The sequence below is a fragment of the Sciurus vulgaris genome (assembly GCF_902686455.1).
Source record: "Sciurus vulgaris genome assembly, chromosome: 5".
Lineage (NCBI taxonomy): Eukaryota > Metazoa > Chordata > Mammalia > Rodentia > Sciuridae > Sciurus > Sciurus vulgaris.
This window is the reverse complement of record NC_136465.1, coordinates 94270236-94284396: the sequence shown is the minus strand read 5'-3', so window position 1 is coordinate 94284396 and position 14161 is coordinate 94270236. Positions and strand designations below refer to the sequence as shown.

At 36.3% G+C, this 14161-nt stretch overlaps 1 protein-coding gene across 2 annotated transcripts in view; it reads left to right on the top strand.

Annotated features, from left to right (window-relative positions):
- Window positions 1-14161, top strand: part of ITPR2 (inositol 1,4,5-trisphosphate receptor type 2) — a 525070-nt gene that overhangs the window by 365302 nt on the left and 145607 nt on the right. For both annotated transcript variants that reach the window (XM_079139251.1, XM_079139250.1), the window contains 5 exons: window positions 2771-2879; window positions 3518-3705; window positions 9103-9286; window positions 10752-11008; window positions 13163-13363. In XM_079139251.1, the coding sequence (XP_078995377.1) occupies window positions 2771-2879; window positions 3518-3705; window positions 9103-9286; window positions 10752-11008; window positions 13163-13363 (939 nt within the window). The remainder of the gene's footprint in view (window positions 1-2770; window positions 2880-3517; window positions 3706-9102; window positions 9287-10751; window positions 11009-13162; window positions 13364-14161) is intronic.

The following is a 14161-nucleotide window of genomic DNA, read 5'->3' as shown; positions in this document are numbered from 1 at the left end:
TGTGTTTCCTTGAGACCTAGCACACAGCCCATTGTAAACTCTTCAGGAGGAAGATCATATCTTATCCTCTTAGGATAATGCCTATAATAGTCGGTACCTGATGAACATTTGTAGAATGAAGAAGGAAGACAGGACCTGTTTACAGGTAATGATGTGAGCCAAGAAAGGCATAGAAAACTTTGAGAAATGATCACATAGTTCAGTTTGGTTAAAATATAATGTCTGAAGACACAAATCATTGTCAAGTTGAGGTGGGGGGAAAATAGATGATTCCTTAAATTTGAAGCCTAAATGACCATAATAATTATTGTTTCTTTAAAATAAACAAAAGTCAACAGGACAGCATATTTAACAGAGAACGACTATGCCATTCTGAAAAATGAATTTGAGGTGCCCATAGAACGGCAAGACAGAGATGAGAAAATCTAAGTGGAAACAGAATGAGCAGCTTAGGGGAGAGCAAGGTCAAGGCTGGAGGAGACATAGTTGGCTGTTAGATCTTCAGAAGCAATTGTGCAACCAAGGATCAGATAAAATGGCAGTTGGGGAGGAAAGCACAGTGAAAGAACTGAGGGCAAACCTTAAGAACTAGAGAAAGAAAGACAACCAAAGTGTGAGAGAGAAGGAGCAATAAGAGCCCCATATCACAGCATAAAGACAGGTGTGCTTGGGGGAGGGCTGTGCAGGAATGGGAAAAGGCCTGGATTTTGTAATCAAGGATAGAGATTAGATCAGCTTCTTGCAGAATGGTAGTGACACCTCAGTAGTTGTATAAATTTAAATAATTTAAACAAGCATTCTTTAAATAGTACTTTTAAACCACTCTTTCTATTGAATTAATAACAACTCTAAAGGACACTTGGAGTTATTTCTTTCTTCTTTTTTTTTTTTTTTTTTTTTTTGGTACCAGGAGTTAAACCCAGGGGTACTACCGCTGAGCTACATCCCCAACCCTTCTTTTCTTTTTATTTTCTTTCTTCCTTTACTTTTATTTGTTTATTTGTTTATTTATTTATTTATTTATTTTGGTTATTTTCTGAGAGAGGGTCTTGATAAGTCACTAAGACTGGCCTTCAACTTGCTATCCTCCTGCCTCAGCCTCCTGAATCACTGGAATTTCAGATGTGTGTCATAGAGCCTGGCTGTGTTTCTTATACATGTGCAAGAAATTATATTTTAAAATGTTATATATAAAGCATCCTACAATCAGTACAAAGTTGGAGACTTAGGAATTTTTGAACTGCATGTTTTATAAAGAAATACTAAGTCTTTTGCTCACTGTCTTTTGAGTAAAACTTCTTGAGTCTGAATATAACTTATTGTCCTTAAGCTTAATTTCTGAGTACCTACTGTATACCCAGGTTTTTTCCAACTCTTTTAATAAGCTTTTCTAACTAAGTCTTTGTATTTTAGTTCTTGGGGTGTTTGTTATTTTGTGTTATCTTTAGGAACTACTGATATTCTTACCAACACTAGGAGCTCCATTTTTTATAGTGTTTGTGATTTTTCTAGTATATTCTACTCTATTTTATTTTTTTATTTCTGGAATAAGTAAACTTATTTTTAAAGTCACTTTATTGAGGTATGACTGACATGTAAAAAAATCTATTTATATTTAGTATATATACCTTGATGAGTTTAGAATTAGGGTACATCTGTGAAACCACCTCCTTCGTCTATGTTATAACCCCCTTCATCACTTGCAAGTTTCTTCCCACCTCCTTCATTTGTTATGAGAAGTAAAATTATTATTTTAGCACACATTTATGATTTTTTGCCTAGAAAATATTATTTGATATATAATTTAAAAGGACTTAAAATCAGCATACTGCAGTAACACAGCCACATCAATGTTTATAGCAGCTCAATTCATAATAACTAGATTGTGGAACCAACGTAGGTGCCCTTCAATACACGAATGGAATAAAGAAGCTGTGGTATATTTATACAATGGAATATTATTCAGCCATAAAGAAGAATAAAAGTATGGCATTTTCAGGTAAATGAATGGAATTGGAGAATATCATGCTAAGTGAAATAAGCCAATCCCAAAAAACCAAAGACCAAATGTTTTCTCTGATGAATGGATGATGATACATAATGTGAGTGGGGGGGGGTGGGGGGATAAGAGAAGAATGGAGGAACTTTGGATTGTGTAGAGGGAAATGAGAAGGGGAGAGGTGGGGGGATAGGAAAGATGATGGAGAGAGACAGACAGTATTACCCTATGTACGTATATGATTACATAAATGGTGTGAATCCACATTGTGTACAACCATCGAAACAAAAAGTTTTACTCCGTTTGTGTTTAATGAATCAAAATGAAGTCTGTAAAATAAAAAAAATAAAAAATAAAAATCTCAGAGGTCAAAACTACTCCCTGTCTTGAGATCAGAGACCCAGGCTGTGTTAAGCAAAACTTTCAAATCCTAAAATCCAGCAGACATTTTGATAGATTTCCACACATTATAAAAATAATTCCTTAGATGGTATCTTATCTAGATAAAGTCATACAAATTTGGAAGCTTTGTTTTGAAATAACAGAAAAAGGAAACTAGCAAGTAAAATTGTTTCACTGATTTAACAAATGTATTATTGATAACATTTACTGTTCTTATTATTTCATTTTAATAAATGTATGTGTTTAATAAAATTCCATATCTTAATATCCTCTATAATACACAGTTTAAGCAGCATTTTAATATACTGACATTTTCCACTTTCATTCGAAAAAGAAACAATAACTATCATTTTCCTATCTTCTTATTAGGGTAGCACATTAAGAAAAATACTCCTGAATCGATACTTCAAAGGTGATTATGGAGTTGGTATGAATGGACATCTGTCAGGAAACTATGCCAAAATTGCACAAGTGGGAGGTGAGGCTTCTCTCACTCTCTCTCTTTTTTTTTTTTTTTTTTTTTCCATTTTAGAATTTTCATGACATTTTTTTAAATGTAGTGTTACTATTGTATTTTACATAAAGGCACAAATATAAAATATTAATTTAAAATGTACTATTAAAAACCTTTGTGGGCTAGGGATATAGCTCAGTTGGTAGAGTGCTTGCCTTGTAAGCACAAGGCTCTGGGTTCAATCACACACACACACACACACACACACACACACACACAAAGAGAAAGAAAGAAAAAAAATGAAAAATCTGTGCAGTTTGGGATTCATGAAACAACAGATTTGAACATTGTAGTTGATTTTGCCTTGTGATTTTTGGAAAAATAAGTAAATTAAGTATATAAATCAAGGACAAAAATAAAGTTATTTTTCTTTTTCTATTTTCTTACAAAACAATTTAATTATGTTTAAGTACAGGTATCTGACATTAAGCAAAGAGTTTCATTTTTATACTTTTGGTAATTTCAACTCAGTTTTCATTATATTTAACTATGTAGGAAAAAAGTCTCAATGATAAATATTCTTATGTTGTAAGGATTTGAAAACATTGCATGCTAACAATGTCTGCCATTAAGTTTTGTTTGTTTGTTTTTCCTAATTGCAGGAAGTTTTTCTGGACAAGATTCAGATAAGATGGGGATTTCAATGTCTGACATCCAGTGTCTGCTGGATAAAGAGGGTGCATCGGAACTTGTCATCGATGTTATAGTAAACACCAAAAACGACAGGATTTTTTCAGAAGGCATTTTACTTGGCATTGCCTTGCTTGAAGGAGGAAATGCACAAACACAGGTGCCTGTTTATCAATCCTGGGCATAACATTTGTTATTGTATTACGCGTTTACTTGTCATCAAAACCAACAAACAAAAAGAAAAGCCTCACATTTTCCTTATAAATTTATTTAATTGGTTGTAAAAACTACAGAACTTCACAAATTATTCCATAAAGCAGAACATCCTTAGAAACATAACTGACGTTAGACCAGGAATTTCACTACAGTGAGCCATACGCTCACCTGCACACAAAGAATCTGACCACCTTCTCCAGAAGGTACACCCTTCCCTTTGAAACTCCTGCCAGGTTGCACACAGGCCCCTCCACACTCACAGGCAAACGTGCTGCGTGAGCCTGAGAGCTGGGAAGTGTTCCCAGAAAACACACGCTGCCCTCCAGCATTGCTGCTTAAGGCCGATCTTTCTAGATTTGCCTGAGTAAATGAGCAAAAACTGTACAACTGCAACTAATTGGAGTCCAAAATCCACTGTCCCTCCTCATAGCAAGCAGAAGTCACATCTAATTCAATCTGGGATACTTTGCTGTAGCTAGCCATTGAATATGTTGAACAACAGGAACTTTAACCATATGACACATCCAATGGTTGCAGCTTTAGGAACAAAGGCTTCATGAACAGCAAATGGCACAATGACAAAAACAAAAACAAAACAATCTCCAAACAATGATATTTCTTAGTGGGAAAAAAGAAGAGTGTTGAAGGTTCCCATGGTACTAAAGCTGCAGCACAGATTCCTCTGAGGGAGGTTGAAGCAGGAGGTAATGGAGGGATTTGAGTGGGTTTTCTTGGAAATTATCTCATCTTCTCCTACCAGATATTCAGCTGGGACTTTCTAAAGAATTATCTAGGCTACTCCATTAAATGTACAGGATAGGAGTGAAAGATTTCTTGACATCTCTAGAAGCAATCCTTAGCATTAATATTATGTTCTGGATTCCTCTCTCTGGACCACTGAGGGTTATCAGATGGGATCATCCTTCATCTTCTGTGCATATTTGTTCTTACTTATGTCTTCATATATTGTTGGAGAAGAAGCCAGCTCCAGTCAGAAACTGCATATGCCACTTTTCAATTCCTGGAAAGTTGTTTCCTAGATTCCTTCAGAACCAAAACATCTTTTAGTCCTTATTTTCTTGATATTTCTGTGGCATTTGTTACTGGTGACTTTTGTTTTTCTTCTTGAGACTTTTTCTGTTTGAGTCTTGGGATACCCACTTCTCTAGCTTCTCTTCCTACCTTCTACCATTTCTTCTTAGTATTCTGTGAAGTTTCCTCTTCCTCTGATTAACTCCTGAATCCTGACATTTCCCAAATTTCTTTGGACCCTCCTTTGTTATTTTACTTGATCCCCAACCAAATCTCATTCATGTTCACATCTTTAATTTCTGCTCTATGATGATGATTCTCAGTTAATTCATTTGTCGTCCTACATGCTGCATCTACGTATCTTCCAGAGATCTTTAGAAGATGTTAAACAAATATCTTAAGCTCAACACATCCCAAATGGAATCCACAGTTGTTCTCCATATGCCCATTCCTCCCTGTGCATTGTCCCTATTGATGAATGGCACTGCATCTATTCAGTTGTCTGCACAGAAACCAAAACCCAGCCTTCACCTTAACTTACCCTTGCTCTCTTCCTGGACATCCCCATGGATGACCATCCTCTGTGGTTCTGCCCTCTTATATCTCTCCTATCCATACTGTATTTTCAACCCCTGCTTGTCCAGCCCCCCTGACAGATCCTTCTTATCTTTTGCGGAATTGGGAGGAGAAGCCTTTCAAGAGGTATCCTTGCTTCCAGTTTTGCCCTTCTCCAAATCATTCTCCTTGTTTCTTCCAAAACCTGTTATTGCCCTGCTTCTGGTGGTTACCTGCCCAACAAAGGCAAACTCCCTACTCTAGTTCATCAGAATCTTCATTATTGAATCCTTTCAACTTTTCCAACTTCCCTCTTCCCCTCTCTCCTTTCTCTTGCACATCAGCTGTATTAAACTCTTCAGTTCCAAAAATGGGTTATTTTTCATGTTGCTTGCTCTTCAACTCAATGGATTTCTCATGGAAGCTTTTTCTGACTTCCATGTTCCATTGAGAAGAACTGACTCCTAGTTGCTGTATGGCCCTCTGTGACCTGCAGACATCTTTAGCAGTACTGCTGCTTTATTGGACCTCTTCATGTGTGCTTAAGGCTCTGTCTAATAAATTAAAATCCTTAAAAGTTGAGACCACATGTTCATCTTTGTGTTTGGCACCATATCTGACCCTAAGAGTTTGCAAGTAAATTTACAAGTGAATGTATTTATAAATGGATCCAGTCAAACTCTGTCTTCTTCAGAGTCTTTCCTGTGTGGCTGGGGCATTCAGCAACTACTCCCTTATCTGAGTTCCCATAGCACTTGTTTTTTTAATTCTTACTTGCTGCTTTGCTTTTGCTATCTTTTTTTGTTTGTGTTTTTATTTTTTCTTTTTTATTTGCTCTGCATCCTACCTCTCCAATAAAATTTTAACTTTCTTATGTAGAGGATCAGGTCCTCTTATTTGTATCTATAGTCCTTTACAGCTATTCAATGGATATTTGTTGATGAAAGGACATTAAATTTCACTTGTATGTAAAAATCTTATAACATGACCTATCACAATCTCATTTGTTGGACTTCCCCTGGTCTGGTTCCTCACTTAAGTAAATCATTGTGTCACCTGAATGTCATCTCTGTCCTTCTGGCCCTAAGAGATCTTGTTGATATCAGCCTGAATTCTCTACCTTGCCCTCTTGCAGACTGAAATACATCCTTCCCAAGATTCCTGTCAGTCCCCTGGAGGTTTTACATTCTCAGTTTCCTTAGTCACCAATATCCTGCATTTTAGTTCATGGGTTGTCTTGACAGTCCTCCTTCTGTCATTAAGTTATGAATCAGAGTCCCTTCATTAATTTCTACCCTCCTAATTTTATAAGTCAATTTATGTATTTGACATACTTTGTTAAAGATTGGTTGGTGGGAGATGATAGAACTTATATTTAAATTTCAAATACTAATCATAACAATAGGAAAGAGAAAAATCAAGCAAATCCCAGGCACTATTCTTGGTGGTTTATATGTATTGGCTAATCCTCAAAAAAACCCATGAGGCAACATGAATTCTTACAGAGGAAGAAGCAGACCCAAACTCACACAGCTACTTGGTAGAGTCAGGATTCCAACCCATGCAGTCTGACTCCAGATTCTGTACTCTTAGCTACATTAAACATCTCCTTTCTAGAAACAACCTTCTATATCCTCAGCCCTGGGAAGTATCCCTGACTGACTCACCCTGCATCATGCCCTTGTCCTCTCTTGTGTCTCTAGTTCATTATTTTACTTCCCTTCTCAGCCCTTCCATTTCCAGTCTGCCTCTCCTCTTTGGACCAAATCCTTCCTCTGTCACACAGATGTGTGTATCCATTACTTTTGGTGCCTAACAATAACCTAGCTCTCCTCACACTCTCTGCCACCCCCTAAGATACTTACCAAGCAAAAACAATACCTTTAGTAAGAGAAATCCTTACCTGTTGAGATTATATGAAACATACTTTTACTCTTCTTAAACTCATGCTCTTCAGTGTTGTAGAACCCTGGTTTTTAAACCCTGGTGTTGTGTATGTGAACGAGCTATTGTTTTATATTGCTCTTTTACATTTTAGTGGTTTAGAGTCAGAATATCTAGATTTAAATCCTCCCTCTATTACTTACTCACTGGTTATGTAATATTGGGCAAGTTGCTTACCTTCACTGAATCTCACTTAATTATCTATAAACTGGCAAAAGAGCACCTCATTCATCACACTGTTGGACTGAAGGTATCCACGATGTGATGTAAAAGATCTATATAAACTGGAAAACTCTGTTTCAGTAGAGCCACACCATTTCTGTATCTCCCTCATTAATATATTGGGACCTCCTTCTGCCTTTCAACCATATTGTTTTAAAAATATTAGGACTTAAGCTTCAGCTTAATTTGTGGGACCATAGAGATCTGTGAATGCTGTGTTTATTCTTTTAACCAACAGAACCAGCTTGGCTGTTGGGCTGCAGTTGCTATGGTTACTCTGACTTTTGGCTGGCTTCCTTGAGGGTTGCTAGCCCTCTACTTGGGAGCTTCCTCTTGTGTGGGCGGGGCAGGCATTTCCTGCTTCACAACTGCACTGTGCATATGCTTTGCCCACATAGGAAATTGCAAGACCCGATGCCTTTAGAATCTCACATGTCCCAAGACCTGTGGGTTGTGGTTCTAGGGACTCCTTTAGGAAAGCATATCTAAAAGAGTCAAATTCCCCAAAATGGTCTGTTTAGATTCTTATTTTGGAATATGGAGAGTTCTCCTTGATCAAGTAATTGTTTATATATGTTTTCTTTACACTGCCTCTTGTTAAACTTACATAAATCTCTTTTTATTACTATAGTTATAGGATTGTTATCTTCATTAATTTTTTACTGTTTCTCTTATTGTGTTGTGATTGTGTCATAGTTTATTATTGATAGCTTATAATTCCCCTCCCCCCATTTCAAATTCTGCCATCTCTGGAGTACATCACCTTTCCTATCTCTTACCTCTTCTGGCTACTTTGATAAGACATTGATCAAACAATGATTAGAGTAAATATTTCTAAGTCTCAGTATTTCCACATCTTACTAAGATAATTTTATCATATTTTTGATGTTGAATCCTTTCTACATCATTATTCATTATAGAGCAGGATTTAAGTTGGATTTGTCCTAGACCCCATGTGAAGCAATGTAACTAATGAGTACTGAAAAAACTTAGTGCCTATTTATCAGTAGGTTCCTATGAGTGAGGTTGTCATGGTAACCATTCTAAATTAAATGTACTGTAATTTAGATAAAGAGAAAAATAACTTCATAACATAAACTCATATTTTATACAGGATAATCATTGGACTTATGGCTTGTGTTTTAGATTACAAACCTATGAGGCCAGGGATTTTGGTTACTTTTCCTTTTTTGTCTATCTTTGGCACTGGCATAGGGCCGTCATATAGTAGTCATTCAGTAAATATGTGCTCAATCAATGTGTGACTTTAAAATAATATAAAAATCAAAGAACTCTTTCCGTACAACTTCTTACAATAACCTTATAGTTTAAAAAATATATAATCAGTAAGAATAACTGAAATAGCATATTAAAATATGTTTTTAGTAGATAGTGCTAAATCAATACTAGCTATTATTAGTTCTCATTAACTAGTACAAGAGACTGAAAGACTGTCAATTTATGAAGTAATTATGGGTAGCACATTAAATGCATGCTTTTAGCTGTAATACTTGTGTTTATTCTAAGCATAAAAACAACTGTTTTTCTCCTCTTGGGTATTGATACCTTAAAATATGTTTTCTTGCAGTGTTCCTTCTACCAGCAGTTGCATGAACAAAAAAAGTCAGAAAAATTCTTCAAAGTTCTGTACGATCGAATGAAGGCTGCTCAGAAAGAGATAAGATCAACAGTGACAGTGAACACCATTGATCTAGGAAGCAAAAAGAGGGATGAGGACAGTGAGTTGATGGCATCCAGCCCGCGAATAAGAGGTAAAGAACTCTTTGACTCTGGGGGAGAATAGAGTGAAAGGATCGTGAAGAGAATGCGACGTAGCATTTAAGCCTCTCTTGTCCTTGCCCTCTCCTTTATCTTGGCCTAATACTGCCTCTGTGGCTCTGAGCGTGAATTTCCACCCATAAAGAGTCCTGGTCATGGGCCCTGCAGGACCAAACTTAAATGGGGCTTAATCAGTGTAAAGCAACCAATGACATGAAAACTGTTTGGCTTTTGTGACATGCATGGTAAAGAACAACTTCCTAAAACCTTTAGAGTAACCATGAAAATTTAAGATCTGGAACAAAATCGGTAGCATTAAAACTCTAACAAAAAAATCCTAGCATTTGAAATAACAAAATTATCACAATATTAAATACAAATCATAGAGATGTTAACATTTTGAAAGTTGTCATATTTTTCCTTCTTTTATACATAAATTCATAGGTGTGTGTGTGTGTGTGTTTCTGATATAATATCAGAAAATCCTAAAATTGGCTAAGGATTGAAATCTTTTCTTATATTCCACTGCAAATGTTAACTTTTTAGTTCTCACCTCAGATCCCTTCTGGGAAATTGTTGCATCTCTTGTCAGATGATTTTTTAAAATATTTTTTTAATTAAAAATCATAAATTTACATAGGGCAATGTTGTTTGATTCATTCTGTTATTTTTCCCCTCCCCCCCACCCCTCCCACCCCTCTTTTCCCACTATACAGTCCTTCCTTCCTCCATTCTTACCACCCTCCTTATCCCTAACCTTAAACCTAACCCTAACCCTAACGCTAACCCCTCCTACCCCCCATTATATGTCCTCATCCGCTTAGCAGCGAGATCATTCATCCTTTAGTTTTTTGAGATTGGCTTATCTCACTTAGCATGATATCCTCCAATTTCATCCATTTGCCTGCAAATGCCATAATTTTATCATTCTTCATGGCAGAGTAATATTCCATTGTATATATATGCCACAGTTTCTTTATCCATTCATCAACTGAAGGGCATCTAGGTTGGTTCCACAATCAGGCTATGGTGAATTGAGCAGCTATGAACATTGATGTGGCTATATCTCTGTAGTATGCTGATTTTAAGTCCTTTGGGTATAGGCCAAGGAGTGGGATAGCTGGGTCAAATGGTGGTTCCATTCCAAGCTTTCTGAGGAATCTCCATACTGCTTTCCAGAGTGGCTGCAATAATTTGCAACCCCACCAGCAATGTATGAGTGTACCTTTTTCCCCACATCCTTGCCAACACCTATTGTTGCTTATGTTCTTGATAACCGCCATTCTAATTGGGGTGAGATGAAATCTTAGGGTAGTTTTGATTTGCATTTCTCTTATTACTAGAGATGTTGAACAGTTGTTAGAGAATTTGGGTCTCTGGTTTTTTTTTTTTTTTTTTTTTTTCTTTCCTTAGAAAGGAAATAGTTCAGAAATATAAGAGTTACTATTTTATTTTCAGTAAGAGATTCATCACTACATTTAAAAGAGGGTATGAAAGGGCAATTAACAGAAGCTTCTTCGGCAACATCTAAAGCATATTGTGTATACAGAAGAGAAATGGATCCAGAAATAGACATTATGTGCACAGGCTCAGAGGTGGGAAACGCGGAGGAAAAATCTGCAGAGGAAGTAACAATGAGTCCTGCAATTGCCATCATGCAGCCAATCCTGAGATTTCTTCAGTTACTGTGTGAGAATCACAACCGGGAGCTGCAGGTATTTGTTCTGTTTTGTGTGAAAGCTGAGAATAAGCCTGTGGTTATAAGTAATTAAACTCAAATAAAGCTAACACATAGTTTTGGAGAGAGATTTGGAGAGATAATCAATAAAAGCAGCAATGCTTTTCTGAAATTGAAGAAAACTTTTATATCAGTGAAGAAAAATGAGAAGAAAATTCCTTTATGCATGAAAAAATCAGATACACACATTATCATCCTGTATACCCACAACTCAAATCTTTTTATCCTCAACAGGCTTCATCTGTCCCAGTATTTTTGCATTTGTTGAGGAAGGTCAAATTGGTATCATCTATACCTTTCATGATTTTATAAAGTTCAGGGGTTCTCATAATTTCCAATTTAATTTATATTTCTTGAGTAAGGATACTGAATATGTTTTATGTCTTTATTAGAAACAAACTTAATACAGAGAAGAATTTTTTTTATATCAGTGAAAGTTGATACCCTTGTAAATGAGTACAGCCTATGTTTTGGTATCTTCTTTGCTATGTTGTGCTTTGTCATTAGACAGATGAGCTCAGGGATGCCCAAGAATTTAGACCCTTTTTTTTTTTTTTTTTTTTTGCATTATTTGTTATGTCCCATGGCAAAGCCACAGGAAATGTTGAAACCATTGATTGACCTGATTGAAGGTGAGTGAGTATGCTTACCTGAGGAGGATCCAGTCAGCAGACCATTTCAGGCATAGCACACCTTCCATCATGCCAGGCCAGCCACACTTCCAGGTTGTATGGCTGGCAAAAGATTCCGTTAATGAAGCCTAGTAGAAGTGGCTGAAGTCTGCAGTGCCTCTCACCTTGCATTTTCACTACAGGTGTTTCTAAGATCACCTGTTCACAGTAGAAGACAACAGAGTGTGAAGTTGTGTTTTCTGGTGAGGGTCTAGAGTGCAGGGGTTTCTGAATTTGTGGGAGATGCTATGTTCAGATATATTGGACTAAATGTCCTCCAAGGGGATGAGAAACTTGGAAATTATAGATGTTAGAAATCATGACTCTTGTGGATCATCCCATCACAACTTGGGGAGAGCTTCTACAACATGGTTGGCAGGCCAATCAGGAAGCATTCCTTCCAGAGAGAGGGTACTGGATGTGTGCCTACATGCTTGTCCTAACCCAACTAGTCTGTCAATGGAGGGCACAGATATATGGAATATAAAATAGATTGTAGAGCATTTGGGCACTTTCCTGATAGGAGTATAGGATCCAACAATACAGGAAATTGCTACATTTAAAATAGTTTTAAGAAGAGTAACTGGTAGAAATAAGTTCAAATGAATAAATTAATTAAAATAATAAATATAAGCAATGCATTAAAATAAGATATAAAACTCTTCCTTCCTTCTTACCATTTCACTAGGCTTATTCCTCAAAGAAAATTACTATTAATAGGTTGTTTCCTTGTAGAAATTTTTGTGCCCATATAAACTTTGATATGTATGCAAACCTTTTATTAAAGAAAATAAACATTTCATTGTATTCTCCAATTTACTTTTTCATCTATTAGTAAACCTTATTACTAAATTACATATTGTTAGGTTATGCCTATCAGTACATACTGATGTGCCTCATTTTATATCTTCACAACATACCTGGGTTTGGATGTACTATTATTGGTTAAATCAGTCAGTTTGCCATGGGTCTGATAAGAGTTTTCTCTATAATAAGCAGTGTATAGTCAACCTCTTTGTAGATAGATTTGGTGTAACTTTTTGAAATTTTTGATAATGCTTCCAAGTTGTATCATTTACAGTGAACAAACAATGACATTGCACTACCTGTCAGGGACCATTCACTTGAAATTTGATGATTTCTCTCTCTAATGAATTTCTTTGTATATTTACTTTTTTTCTTTTCCTTTTCATACTTATTATTTCTCCCTCACTATATAGTTTTAAAATAAAGACATTGAGCAGTGTTCATTATGAACTGTACTGATCGATACAGATCCTTGAGCTAAAACCTACAGACCTTTTCCTATCTTAAACCTAAGAGAAAATTTGGAACACTTTCCCACACTACCTCAGGGATCTTTATGAGTTAGGAAAACATATATACAGAGAGAACTGAAAACCATTAGCATAGTAGTTATTTTTTTTAAACTCCTCTGATGTATTTTCTTTTGTCCTCAGAACTTCTTGAGAAATCAAAACAACAAGACAAATTACAACCTTGTCTGTGAGACCCTCCAGTTTTTGGACTGCATTTGTGGGAGTACAACGGGCGGCCTGGGCCTTTTGGGTCTCTACATCAATGAGAAGAATGTAGCACTGGTCAATCAGACCCTGGAGAGTTTGACCGAGTATTGCCAGGGCCCGTGCCATGAAAATCAGGTAATTGTGAAAGCAGTTCCTCATGCAAAAGCAGTCATGACTCATGAGCAAAGGGCCAAGTTAAGGAAGCAGCCAACCTTTGTGTACATTTGAAAGATCTTTCTTCTTGCTTTGCCAGACATTTTTACTTTCCTAACAAAACATACAAAGACTGAATTATAGAGTAGTGTATACTGTGCCATATCTTTATTTAATTTCATCGTAAAAGCAAATTCCCATGAAAACGTTCAAGATAAAAGTCAGAATTACTGAAGAAAAGGTAAAATATGTCTCTTTCCCAAAGCTCAGTTTTCATCTCTAGTGAATCTTTCCAGGATCGTAGAATAAATTTCCTTTTGCCCCACTAGTGGGGGTAGTGTATATTCTCTCTTTTATATTCACAGTTCACTTATGAAGGAAATGTTATTGCTCCTATTTTGCTGATGAATGGGTTCTGACTCAAGAGATTAAGTGACTTCCCAGTTTTTTCAGAGTGCCAGAATTGGTTAGTTGTAGAGTCATTCCTAAAACTCACGACTTTAGACTCTGAGTCTAAATAGAGTGCTCTTTTGACTGTATTAATTTTGGAGGGTGGCACAAAGTTCAGTACTATTTTCTAGAATGTATGTCTCTGATTCTGTTTTTGTTTTGGATATCAAGGACACATTGTGGGAGAAGACATTAACCTTTGGTGAGTAGAGGAAAAAAGAGCCAGATGATATTTTTGCATCCACACAAGCTTTGTAGAGTTACCATCACAGGCTTACACAGTTCGTTTTCCAATCACAGACATTTCTGGATATAAATGTTAAAGAAACC